The sequence below is a fragment of the Rhopilema esculentum genome, chromosome 8 (genome assembly GCF_057945365.1).
Source record: "Rhopilema esculentum isolate cy_ngs chromosome 8, ASM5794536v1, whole genome shotgun sequence".
Taxonomy (NCBI): domain Eukaryota; kingdom Metazoa; phylum Cnidaria; class Scyphozoa; order Rhizostomeae; family Rhizostomatidae; genus Rhopilema; species Rhopilema esculentum.
Window position 1 is genome coordinate 10,582,863 of NC_142822.1, and position 13,553 is coordinate 10,596,415.

At 34.7% G+C, this 13,553-nt stretch overlaps 1 protein-coding gene and 1 non-coding gene across 2 annotated transcripts in view; one reads left to right on the forward strand and one right to left on the reverse strand.

Annotated features, from left to right (window-relative positions):
- Positions 1 to 418: 418 nt before the first annotated feature.
- The window catches only part of LOC135694579 (cyclin-G-associated kinase-like), a 37,548-nt gene continuing 24,413 nt past the window's right edge, over positions 419 to 13,553 (forward strand). Inside the window, exons 1-10 of the mRNA XM_089109696.1 lie at positions 419 to 960; positions 2,464 to 2,525; positions 4,006 to 4,065; positions 4,946 to 5,060; positions 6,557 to 6,699; positions 7,860 to 7,985; positions 8,413 to 8,502; positions 8,932 to 9,067; positions 10,998 to 11,107; positions 12,234 to 12,267. Of these exons, the coding sequence (XP_088965822.1) occupies positions 846 to 960; positions 2,464 to 2,525; positions 4,006 to 4,065; positions 4,946 to 5,060; positions 6,557 to 6,699; positions 7,860 to 7,985; positions 8,413 to 8,502; positions 8,932 to 9,067; positions 10,998 to 11,107; positions 12,234 to 12,267 (991 nt within the window). The 5' untranslated portion in view covers positions 419 to 845. The remainder of the gene's footprint in view (positions 961 to 2,463; positions 2,526 to 4,005; positions 4,066 to 4,945; positions 5,061 to 6,556; positions 6,700 to 7,859; positions 7,986 to 8,412; positions 8,503 to 8,931; positions 9,068 to 10,997; positions 11,108 to 12,233; positions 12,268 to 13,553) is intronic.
- Positions 12,359 to 12,432, reverse strand: Trnar-ucu (transfer RNA arginine (anticodon UCU)). The gene has a single exon. It is a non-coding gene; the product is annotated as a tRNA-Arg (tRNA).

Below are 13,553 nucleotides of genomic sequence, written 5' to 3' on the forward strand. Positions count from 1 at the left end.
ATTCACAAAAAGTTATTTATCTGCAACATTGATCAGTTTGGAAATTTGTCGATAAAGCATCCATAGATAATCTTTTTTAGAATGAATTTTTCATCAAGAGTTTTCATTTTCACCCCCACACCCCAACAGTGACAGATATGTTCCCCTGAAACCCCCAAAGGCTCGATTGAGCAGAAGAGGTCGACGGTCTGGGAGTTTTAGAAAAAAAGGGAAAGCTATAAGGTACACAAAACTAAATCCACAAAAGCATACAGGATTGGTAGAAAATAAGATATTCAGCATTTTATATTTCCATCGTCATTAGCAATTGTTCCAATAAACAATTACATAAGTACAATTGGCTTGAATTTCCTTCTTTGAAAATATTTAGAAATTATTTGTTCTATTATTCAGAAAATTAAAAAAATGAATGCATGGGCCGCGTGAAAGGGCGGGCGGATTCGATCTTGATACTGAAAGGGGGACGTGCAAAATATCTTACGGGTCACGGGTCCAAACGAAGACGACCAGAAGACTGGGTACCAGCAATTTTTGGCTGCCGTCGTTAATGGCGGTGAGTGCCTCGTAGCACTGAAGTGGGCGATATCATGAAACTGTGTGGTTTTTCGTGACTGCTACATTAGCTACACTGGAGAAATGCTACGTAATATCCAATTTGATTATTTTTCGTAAATGTAGCATTTTTTAAATTAATCATTCGTTCAAAGATAGGTGAATTCGAACATTTTTTTAACGGCCTAATCATAATTCAACAACTGGGTTCGCATGTCACTGCAATTCGAGCTGCACATGTGCTAAGTTTTTAAACAGGAAGCTTCTAATTTGTTAAGAGTATTTGCGACAAAATGTTTCGGAACATATTTGGAGGGAATTCAGGCAGTGGACGTGGCAACGATTTTGTTGGGCAGTACGTCGAACTGGGGCAGCACAAATTGAGGATTAAACGTGTCCTTGGAGAAGGTAAGCAAAAACTTTTCCCTTATCCACCTTACCACTACGTATTTAAAAATAAAACTTTTATTCAAACGTATGCAATCTTCGGATCCTGTAATAAGTTTTTTCAAGGGCAAGGAGGTATATGTAATTATGTTTATTCCAGTTCCAGATAAGTTTTGATTTCAAAATTCCACCACATGAAATGATCTTTTAAACAAACATTACAATTAACTGATAAAAGATTACAAAAGATATCTCAACATAGATGGCGAATTATACAACAGTATATTTATTGCTGTGGAACAGTTTATTTATTGTCTTGCTTATTCCCAAACAAATGAAAGCAGAATATCTCTTTGATTATTACTTTGAAACTGCAACATCCTACCCTGCAATTCCTGTAATTTCTGAAAAATTTAATTTATTTATGATTATGAAATGCTTAATTTAATTAAAAATGGTCTTCACTGGAAGAGTATTGCTTTACTGGAAGTCATGTATTGCATCTGATGAGGAGTCAATCCTTTCTTTTTGACCTACAACTATCAATTTGGTTATAGTAAGGGGTTGTTTTAGGTGGGATATAGGAACCCACATATGTAGGGTTAGGTGGGTTTGTCAACAGACCACAGATTTTGTATGCATGCTTTCAAATGGATTTGGGGGTTTTTGAGATCCACACCACCAAAAAGGAATAATGATACACCAAAAAGACTTTGAAGCCAAATACATGAACTGCATACTGGAAGTACAGGAGCTATTAGACCAGGTGGAGAGTAGGGGAATAGTAACCGGAGAGCAAAATTTATGGGACCAAGTGCTTTTGGTCAATTCGAGGGTGCTGATTTTGAAAATCAATGTTATACGGAGATTTTGGGGGGCCATCAGCCTCTTTTTCATGTTTGAAGTATTGTTTTTGCGTGTATGAAAGTAGTCAATGAAAAAACAGTTCAAATTGATAGAAGTGGAAGTCTTAAAGTTAATTAAGAATATTTCTTGCACAAAAATGCTTAAAATTGAATTATAGTCTGTTAAGGGGGGCTAAAAGCCTCGTTTTCACAAGAAAATTGCATAATCTTAGAATTTTTCATCCTTATATAGACATCTAGAAAGCTTGATACATTTTTTGTTGGGACAAATTTTGAATTGTCATCCGAAGGAACTATGTAGAGCTATTAATTACTAACTGATAAATAACAAAATCTGGATCATCCAAACCATAGTATAATCATTTCAAAGTTCCTCAAGATCGTCTTCTTAGTCACTACACACAACACTCTAAGCGTAAAGCTCTTTTTTACTTCAGATTGGCTTAGGGATTGAAGCATCAAACCACTTTGAAAATCATAGAGATATAGTTTGCATGTAGACTATGAAGTCTTGTGTTTTCTTCACATGGCAGCAGAAGAGTGAAATTTTTTATCTCTTAATGTCTTTCGAACTTTTGCACAAACAATTTGCTCTAGATCATAATCTTTGTTTATCTCTGAATTTCTTCACTTCAGTTAAAATTTACTTATTTTCTAGGTGGATATGGTTTTGTATTTGCCGCACAGGACACTTCCTCTGGGAAGGAATATGCTTTGAAGGTATTTGATTTTTATATCACTTGCCAGCCAGGATTGCTATATTAAGCACTATTCTTTGTTTTCTTTGCCAGGTGAGCTCTGAGCCACTTGCCTCAATTTTAGTGATCATAAAAAACTTATTCCTGATTTACACATGTGCCTATGTATAAAATTTTATTATAAAAACAAAAGTGACATAAAAATGGAAGTTTTTGAAATGCTATCTAAAGTTAGTTTCCACAAAATAGGGGTTTTTGAAAACTCACTGGCTCAATATTTATGCACAGAAATGGAGGTTTTTCAAAAGTCTGCAAACAAATTTAGAGAAACGGAGGCAGTGTGTAAAAACCACAAAAACACATATTTTTTACTCTGTTTCTGTGAGCAGTGCAAACACACAAAAGCAAAAATTTGTCTCTCTGTAGACAGATAGAAGTGAAAATGGGGAAGTGATTCTTCTTACATGAAAACTATCCAATCTGATATGGCTTATACTGTTTTCACCTTTCAAAATGAAAACACTTTAATGTGGGATGAAACCAATCCAATAAATCTCTTTGCTTGTGTAAGCAACAGAATCCAATACAAATGAAAACGCTGGCTGTGCAGAGATAATAAAACAGGCAAACCCCCTGCAGTATAGCGTTCTCGTGTAAACAGAGTCCCAAATCCAAAATGGAATGGAATGAATAACATGTAAACAGACAAAATTTTGTTTCAATTGGATAGTTTCATGTAAATTCCATGCTAAATATGTCATATCAGATTGAAATAATCAAATTAAGTTTTTGGCTCAGAGGGTTGGGCTCAGAAAAGCAACAGTTTCAAAATTCCAGTTTTTTGCATATAAGCAAATAATGTTTCTCTTTACCTTTCCAATTTAGTATTATTTTTCAGAAACATTAATGCAAATATTTGTAAAATGAACACCTTACAAACTCCTAGAAACAATCATAAATGCCATTATCATTTCTTGTTAATGCAGCATTGTTTGATTACCAGCAGTGGCAGACAGCTGGGGTGGGTGAGGGGGCGAGCAGGGCAATTGGCCCCCCAATACTTTGGAGGACAATGATGTTTTGCTCTAAAACAATGGAAAATTTTTAACATAATCTTATCAAAACAATAGGTTTGCCCCCTATTATTTGACTATATGTCTGCCCCTGATTACCAGAGTATAATCAAGATTCTGTAAAGCTTTGTAAGAAGCAAAATGGGTTCTATGGGAAGATTGTTTTTCGTATCATGCTACACTGAAGCATGATCGTCTAGTGTTTGTTTTATGATCAAGACAGTGTGAAGAAAGAAGCTTTTTGTAAGAAGTTTTGTGCCACAGCCCAGACCAAAGAATGAAGTGCAGTTGTAAACAATTTTCTGTATTTTATTATATAAGTTTGTTTGTTTAATATAATGATCAAATTTGGTTAAAAAGCTGTTTTTTGCCTACTGGTTGCATTAAGTCAAAAATGTCTAATTATGGATGATTTTTATTTTTCTCCAGCGACTAATGGCACCAGATGACACAATAAAACAGGAGATAATGCAGGAAGTCAGTTATCTTGTATCCTTTCAGCTAATTTGAATGATTAAGAAAAACTAGCATCTGAAATGTGCAATGTTCATTGAAGTAAGATAATTCTTTCTGGTATCTGTGCATTTACTATCCAAACATCAATGCATTTACTATTAATCTGCTGTGAGTGGATCGTACACAATGTTTTATACACTAATCCTGGGACTGCTTATGGGAATCCTTGGACTGCATATGATGCATATGAGAATGCCACATGTGAACCCTGTAACAATGCCAAGTATGCACCAAAAACAATCAAATGAATCACCTTTTTCTTTGTTTCAGCATACTTGGCCAAAACTTTTAGCCCTCTAAGTCCAATCTGTGAAACAAGAAATGGGATGTTTGGCTTGACTGGTTTAAACATCACACAATTTGGCTTTGTTTGTCGCTAATTGTTTGGATCTGGATTGGGTCTAGCCATTGTTGTGAAAATGCTGGGTCTGTCTCCGCCAATTTGGGACTCAATCCAAACAATACTGTTTTATTCTGCTTTTGTGTACACCAGCTCTTAGTGCAAGTTTTCCAAGATGCTTACATGAATCATTCAGAATACTTAACATAAACTAGGAGTCATTGTAGTTTTACAAAAAAAGACAAGAAGCCTTTGATGAAAAGCCTGCCCTGCAGATATTTTCTGCTATGCAATGTGGTTCCAAAAAATTCAAAATGTTAGTCGTTTACCAATCCTGTTGCAACATAGGTTCTATCCGTGGCCATAAGGAATGGTTCCATTTTGAACCTGTGTAAACATTGCCATAACATCCAGCTATACGAAAGTTATCACAGATGAATCACAATTTCGTTATTTTATTTATAAAATTGTCTTATTCCACTCATCTTCAAAATAACCTTAACATGATGTTAGAAAAAACTCAAAGGACATAAAAACATCATAAAGTTTGTAGCAGTTGCATCTTCTGGAAATGATCAAATGTCTCATGGAATGACAGAATTCCTAATCCTCACCGAACTATGTTCAGGTTTGTTAACAATTTAACAGATACATCTATTGAAAGTTATCATGCTCATAAAACTTTTACTCTAAATTTTGAATCTATCCATCAATGCTATTGTGCTTTTTCCTGATTTGGTTTGGTATTCAGGCCTTGCAATAAAAGGTGCTCAAGCTCCATCAAGCACCTCAACACATATAAAGATTTTTGAGTACATAAAGAAGAGCAACTACCCTTACTAACCCCATATTATAGCAGCAAGTGTAAAATTAGATTCATTGAGCAATGATCAAACAAACCTCAATAATCAAACTATTTTTACTACAAATAAAACACAATAGCTATAGGGTGGAACATGCTCGATTATTCACATAGAAAGTCAGTGGTACACTACAGATGGACAATGGTGGGAGACCAGCAACTCTTTCTTTAATCTCCAGAACTGTATTGTGTTGTCAGTTGTCTTGCTGTATCTGTTTTTATCTTAATTTAAGATTAATCATTGTTGTTTGCCAATGTGCAGTTTTGCTACTGTGATTCTGTTAACTGCTGAATGTATGTAAAGTGATGTATCACTGTTGCTTACTGTCAGCATCTCTTTAGAGATTTGACTATGTTTCATTTGTTTCCAAATGCAATACTACATCTGAAATCATTGTTCATTAGACTCACCATTTCAACTTTTATTGTTTGAAAAATCTTTGTTTATTTTTGGTGAGCGATGTAGTGGTACCCTTTGTTAAGAAATTGATTGCCCAGTGGTTACCCTGTTTAAAGATAATCAGTCTCCTGCAATAAAGAACATCACCCTGGGTGTATATCAGACTGAATCATCCTCCCCTGTGCTCAGTTTGGCAGTTGCCTGTTTTTTGCTCTAAGCAGGGCCTGATTATTCTTTAGTGAGCGTACGTTTGTAAATATAAACTTTCCTTACCAATTTATTTGCTGTAAAGAGTTATTAAGTTTATTTGACTTATCTTCACTTTTATGCCTCATGATTGGAACCAACTTTTATAAGGGAGCTTAGGAAAATAATGAACTTGACTTTATTGGGTCTCATAACTGTGCACTTTGTGACCAGAAAAAGAAAGCAGCAAATTTTTATGAAATTATAAAAAATGCAATCTTGATACCCAATTCCTAAAAAAAGCTATTTCTTTTTAGTTAGTAAGTTAATTTACTGTGATAGCTTGAAAAACAATATTTGCAGCTTGTTTATATTTGATAGGTATGGTATGCTTGGATTTTTTGTTTGTTAATGTGGCCTATCCAGCATGTTTATTGTTATTCCAGCATCAGCTTAAGGAAACAACCATAAGTATAATTTTAGGAAGCAGCCAGAAAGTCTGGAGCAAACTTTTTGCATTACAGAACCCAAAATACTTGTTCCCAATGGTTTGCTTTATGATTGCAAGGTTACATATTTATGTCCACTATCACAATCTTTTCCATTATCTAATTACATTAAAATTTGAAAATGAATATGGTTATGATAAAACCTATGCTCATTATGTGCTTTTCAGGTGGCCAATTGATCAACCTACTCTTGGAAAGACATCCTACACCATTAGCACTTCCAAAACTGTTGAAAGTGTTTGCTCAAACATGTATGGCTGTTGCCCACATGCACAAGCAACCTCAACCAATAATTCATAGAGATCTAAAGGTAAGATTTTATCTAGAAGGAAAGTGTTAATGACTACTTATATACCGTAATTATTCAATTATCAGACCCACCAATTTTCCTGACTTTGATTATCCAGCCAGTAAACAATGTGAGAAATTCAGTAAACATTCAGCCAAAGATTCACTCCTATTTTAAGAATATTTTAAGAATATTTTGTGTTTTTGTTTGTAATTTGTGCTTTAGAAATAAACTAACAACACTCACCTTGTTTATTTCTGTTGGTTCCCACCCTGATATCTTTCTATATTCAATTATCTGGAATTAGTGATTATCCCACTTGCATCTTGAAATCCTATGTTCCAAGAAGACCTTGGGACACAATTGAATAAATACTCTGCGTGTTCTCATTGTGTTCAAGGTTTTTGACTGATGAGATCATTTATGTTATTGTGAAAAGTTAAAATGAGCAACAGTTTGAAGGAATTATCCTCATTATGTCATCAATTGTTGTTTTCCCTTCAGAAGCTTTTCCATTCATTTGAGTAGGCTGCCCCTTATTACTTATATTGATTTCTCATGGCCTTGAAAGGACACAAGTATGACATTTTGATAGAGAAATCCAACCTGGGTGAGCGATTTTGTAAAACATTGAGCATAGAGTCACATTACTTGAATTTTTATAAAAGCATCTATCAAGTGAGAATGGGGCCAGACTGCCTTTAAGAATGATCCTACCTTTATATGTAAGATCATAAAAGGCTCATTGAACAGATTTTGTGTGACCATTTTGTAGTAAAGCATTACTTTACAAAGCAAGGTGTACTTATGATGTTGTTTCCCTTACAAGCAAAATACAACATCAGGTGTGGGTTATGGGAATATAGGTTATTGATGTATATCTGACTTGACAGTGGTGACAAGCGGCCTTGTATTTTCCTTGAAATATGTTTTGTGGTACCTATTAGTGGCCATTTTGCAATGATTTACAAAGCTTGAATGCTTGCTTGTTAGTTGCTAAGCAGGGAGGTAGTGGCTAGAAAGGCCAAGCCCCCCACTCCTAGAGAATCCATTTTTTGCAACTATGTCAGATTTTTGAACCCTAAAATTGAACTCTGTCTATGCCCTTGCTATTATTCTTATTATTTTCAATTTGACATGTAGTGACCCAAATTTTCCAGGATGCTCATTTCCTTTTGCAGATTGAAAACCTCCTGTTCAGTGCCAGAGGGATGATGAAGCTATGTGACTTTGGAAGCTCGACAACAGATATGCTATACCCAGACTCAAGCTGGACTGCATTGCAAAGAAACCTGGCTGAAGATGAGGTACAATGCCCAATTAGGAATAGCTGGCAAATTAAATATTTTTGTAGCATTTTTAATGAGCATGTCTATTGAATGGAGCATTTTCGATGAGGTCATTGCAGATTTGTCAGTGTCTCTGTAAATTGGTATCTGTTCTGGCACACTGATTGGCTTAAAAGTGTTTATGTCATGCATGGTTTTTGGCATTAAAACAAACAAGAAGTTCAGTAATTAGATAAAGCTTTTCACAGCTAAGCAAGCTTTATCATGATAAACTAAATTATGTTCAAAAATCCAAGTTAAGTCTACAATTTGGCTTCTAATCAGTAGAATTTTTTTTGTTTTATTTCTGTTACAACATTGATTATGAATTTCTGCCATGATAACTAATCATAAAAAGTTGTCCTTTGGAGATTATTATTTAAAATGTTCTTATTTTGTATTTCAGATTCAGAAGAATACGACTCCAATGTACAGGGCCCCTGAAATGGTAGACCTTTACAGTAATCATCCAATCACAACGAAGGCTGATGTTTGGGTAAATTAACATTTTCATCTTGTTTGCTATGATTTGCTATATCTACAAAAGTTTATATTCAAGTTACAGATGTATATATAACAATTTGCTCTGTATAACAGGATGGCTCTGAGTTGCATGCTCAAAGTTTCATGCTTATCCAAATGTCACAATTTTCACTTTAAGCCTTATTTGCATCTAAAAATGTTAACATTGCCATGTTTTTGTGGGTTGAAGTGCCCTCGTTCTTGATAGTTATGCTTCCAAATTGCTGGTACTTGTTAACAAAAGTAGACCTTTTGTTCTAGTATAACAGGTATTAGATTTAAAGAAGGAAGAAATCATATTTGTATTTGTATATTTCATTCTGCTTATAATATAATTTGATGATTTATATTTTTTAAAAAGTTTATTACATTTTAAAATGTTAACATCCTTTTTTTGTTGTAGGCCTTGGGCTGTATTTTGTATTACCTTTGCTATATGGAGCATCCCTTTGCTGACTCTGCCAAACTGAAAATTCTTAATGCCAAATATACTATCCCAGAAGACCCCAGAAAAGTCTCAGATCTCCAGCCACTTATCGGTGAGTCTTGTTTCTATGAGTGCTCAAATATTTAGCTATGTCTAAACATGGTCAATGAAACTATAGTGTAATTTTGATGTTTTATCAATATAAATTCAAAAAGCTTTCAATTACATTTCAGAAATTTCTGTTTTAAAGGTGAACTGACACGCAAAATTAACTTGACCTCAAATGAAAGCATATCAAGCATAATTACCTGATACATTATTATTTTTTAATATTCAATACAGTTTTCGAGTTATTGAGCATCAAAGTTAGCCACCAAACATTTTCCGAGCACGGACGAGTTTGCCCGAGCCTTCTGCATAATTGTCATGTCACAAACACCATGTTCACATCACTTGAGCAACACGACAGTATGGAAGGCCGTACTTTTATGACTTTGCAGGTGAACATCGATACATTAATTGAGTAGGTTTTGGCTCCATTTTGACAACCTGGTTGGAAAACAGATTATGACTCCTTTACAAACCTTTCATGATAAGATTTGCAAGAATATCGTATTTTTCAACATGTTTAAGGCCCTCCCTCTCGCAGGACCCAGTGTGTGGCGGGCCAACATATCATATAATGGTAGCGATAAATTTATTGGCAGGATTTTTTATTTTCTGGAAACCCAAGTAAAATACTTTTATTTTGTTAAATACTGCTGCTGTTAGACTGATTTATCAGGGCTGCCACCCCCCAAAAAAATGTTAATCTTGGTCTTTGATCCAGGTTAACTTCAATATTCGCAGTAAAGCCTGTCGAATTTAAGTCACTCATTTTCAGCATATTTTCTATTCAATCACATGAAAGATTTTCAAGGGTTAAAAACCTGGTACGATCAAATCGCTATTTGCAGGAAAACAACTTGGTAAAATTTTCAACTCCCAGGCCGCTGCACTCCTGTAACTCGGGTGAAGTGATGAGTTTGCAAACCCAAAATAAGATAACGTTCATGATTTATATGGATGTAGAAATAATCTATCGAAGTAATAATATTTTGAATTTATTCGAAAAAGAAGCTAGATTCATTATAAAATGAAAAAATTCTTACATTTGCGACATTCGTCTGCATGATTGACTTCAGAATTGAGAATTTCTTTGAGCAGCTAAAAGTGTTTATTCCTTCCAAACTTAAATTTCCTCGTAACATAACGTAGTACCAGGCAGCACATATCCTTCATACATTTCATTAGCCTTGAATTTTCATGCATCTTGGATCAAAGGCTACGTAGATCTCCTCGAATAGTAACTGAACAAGATGAACTAAACTGTCCAGTCCGTGTGGTGATTCCCATTCAAGGAATAAAAACATGGTTTTTTATGACGTCACACACACTGGGTCACATGAAATGCCGACAATGGCTGAACATTTGACGATAATTTCATGACATTTAGAGCGGAATTGCGTCAAAACGGACAATAATAATTAACCCAAATTTTGAAATTAAGATTCCATGCATCCTTTTCTGCATTATATCAAAAAATAGTTTTGCGTGTCAGTTCACCTTTAAAACTAGAAGATGTCACAAATGCTTCTGTTTTGATTGTTGTTTGTACAAAATGATCGCTGATCAAAATTGGTCATTATTCTCAGAATCCCTTGTTCACCATCATGAATGGGTAGAGCAGCATAGTTTTATAGGTTTGAAAATGCAAATTTGCTTTCAATTTTTTTGGGGGAGGGGTGGAAATACTTGAGGTCCAGGGGGTGAAAAGGGGAAACAGGATTTTGCATATTGGAGTGCTTCAGTAGACCTTATAAAGCCATCAAAATTTTCAGTATCCTTTTTAGCATTGAAAAAATTTCAAGATATGAAATCTTGGTAGTGATGTTTCCCTTATTGTCTTCTTATTATCTCACTGACATTTGGCTAGCTTTTCTTTGCTAACAAATGGTACACTAACACATAACAAATGTCGCTAAATTACCATTTTTCTTAAGATATGATGTTACAAACCAATCCAGAGGAAAGACCATCCGTTGATGACATCATTTTTCAACTAGAGTCAGTTGCTGAATCACTTGGAATCAATTTAAATTCACCTGTTTTGGTAAGTTCTCTCAGATCCTGTAAGGAGAGGTGCTTGATTGAGCAAAAGGTCCTCAACACCCCCCTCAAAAAATCTGTGACGTTTGACAAAAATGTTAAATTTATCTTTGTAACATAGTGATGAACTGTATTTCTTGTTCTGTTTTTTTATAACCACAGAGTATTTCCTAAAAAACCAATGGACCAATATACAGCTTAAAAAGTTCTCATTTTAAAATTTCTTGCAAAAAACAAAATTCATGAAGGAGCTTGCCAAGTGCCCAAATGAAACAAGAGGCTAGCAACCAACTACATGCTCAACCACGTGCACAGTTGATGGCATGTCTTTTCTGGCTGTTTGGGTTGTAGAAATCATTGTCAGCACCCTTCGTCAATTTTTATAACTGCCCAGCACTGACCAATATTCTATAACTCAAGAGGAAGTGCTTTTTTGAAAGTAGAGTCTAGAATTGCAGTGTTTATTTCAATCAAGTTTTTTACCAAAACCTGATAGTTGTAAACAAGTTAACTTCTTCTCAAATTTGAAATTTCTGATAGTTATCCAAAGTTCTATATTTTTTCAAAGTATGATTTTGAAAAATTTTTATTTAAAACATCTCAAGAAATTCTGATGCTCCTAATTTTCTTTGAAATGTCTCGCAATTGCTTTCAGTAAAGTGAAATGCGTATAATTTAATAATTTTTTTCGAAGCATTTTCTGATCAACTGATTATCCAGGTTAGCACATGATTTTCGTCCTTAATTCCTGCCACCATTGCTCAAGTCTTTCAGCACTGACTACGACAAAGAGGCAATAAATCTATTCTTTCAAATGTATAATTTCAAATTCAACCCTAATTTTTAAATTAAAGTAAATTTGGTCGGCTCTGCCTGTCTTCTATCATATTCAGAAAAAAAACTGGTTTTGGCCAGGCCATGATGCATTTGATAGATTTCGATCCAACTTTAAACTTTAAAGATATATATTTTTATGTTTAATTTAACCGACGTAAAGCCTTTTATTTGTTTCCAAGGAAAGATAGAATGTTTATATGATAGAGATTGCATATTATTTATATCAAAATTTTATGCTTTTTAAGCATTTAAGCATATCTACCGAAACGTTTCACTGCCTTTTCAAATTTTAGGCCGTTGAAGAAACTGGCGGCGATAGCAATGCAGGTATGTTATATTTTTGCAAAAGATGTGTTAGAAATGTAAAATTATCAGATAATAAAATTTGTTGTACAAAAAGAAAAATTCTAGCAGCGACCACCCCAGATGGGAGTCGAACCCACAACCTTTGAATTAGAAGTCCAACGCGCTAGTCCATTGCGCCACTGGGGCTGCTGACCGTGAAGAGAAATATCTTGGTTTTGGTGATGAATGAATGAACTGCCACCGCAGTGGTCGCCGGTTAGGCGATTTTCACAGCACGTTTGGTTCAGTATGGACTCTCGTTCTAGATTTTGATGCATCTACACTAGGACACTAGGGTATCAAAAGTATTGCACCACCTTGTTCAAGATGGCGGCACTTTTTGTCGACTTTTTGACAATGCAAAACATTTGAATGCATTAATTGGGTGAAGTAAGCGCATTCTAGAGCAAACTTTGGCGGGAAAAGTTTGCAAATCTTGCTGACGCCATAACAAACTTAGTTAGAAATGTATAAATTACGCAGAAACATTTTTATCTGTAAAAATGTAGCCCATGCCTGAGGAAAAAAATTTGTCAAATGAGAGGCAAGTCGCTATAAAACATTGCAAGGAAGTGGTCTTTAATTTTTAAAAAAATGTTGACCAAGTTAGATGCAGCTACACAACAGCTGCGGTAAATCAAAAAAGATTTCTGGAGAGTGTTACAGTTGTAAAAAAACCGAGAAATTGGCGACCAAAATAAATTTGATGTTAGAGGGGAAAGAATTTGTCTGTTTTATTTCACTGCGTACAGAACCAAGGGGCAGTAAAAGGCATAAAACTCAACACTGCGCAAGGTTTTGCAGCTCAAAATCCGTCCACAGAAAATATAATGAGTGTTTTGCACAAATACAAAAGAATAGGTTACCTGAGTAAATGGAAACCATTTTTACAAATATTTATTTCCATACAAAAGAAATTAAAGATTTGGCATAGCCAGAATCAAGTCCAATCTCTAACATCGCTAAAAAAGTTTGACTTCAAGTGAAAAATGTTACAAACCGTGATCCAAATGGTCGTCCGAAAGCCAGAGAATCATTTATTCTAAGACTTTTCTAGGCCTAATACGAAATTCTACAAGAATACGTTGCCCAAATTCATGGATCCATTTCAAGGAGGCTTTTTTCGGTTTCAAAAGTTTGCGGCAGCTAGTCAAAATATTGATATTTGAAACTGTGAAAAGATGTTTGCTACTGTTATTTTTTAAATAAATGCTCTATATAGATTGAAGTTTTGATTGGTAGTTGTTTTGCTTTCAACCAATTAACAT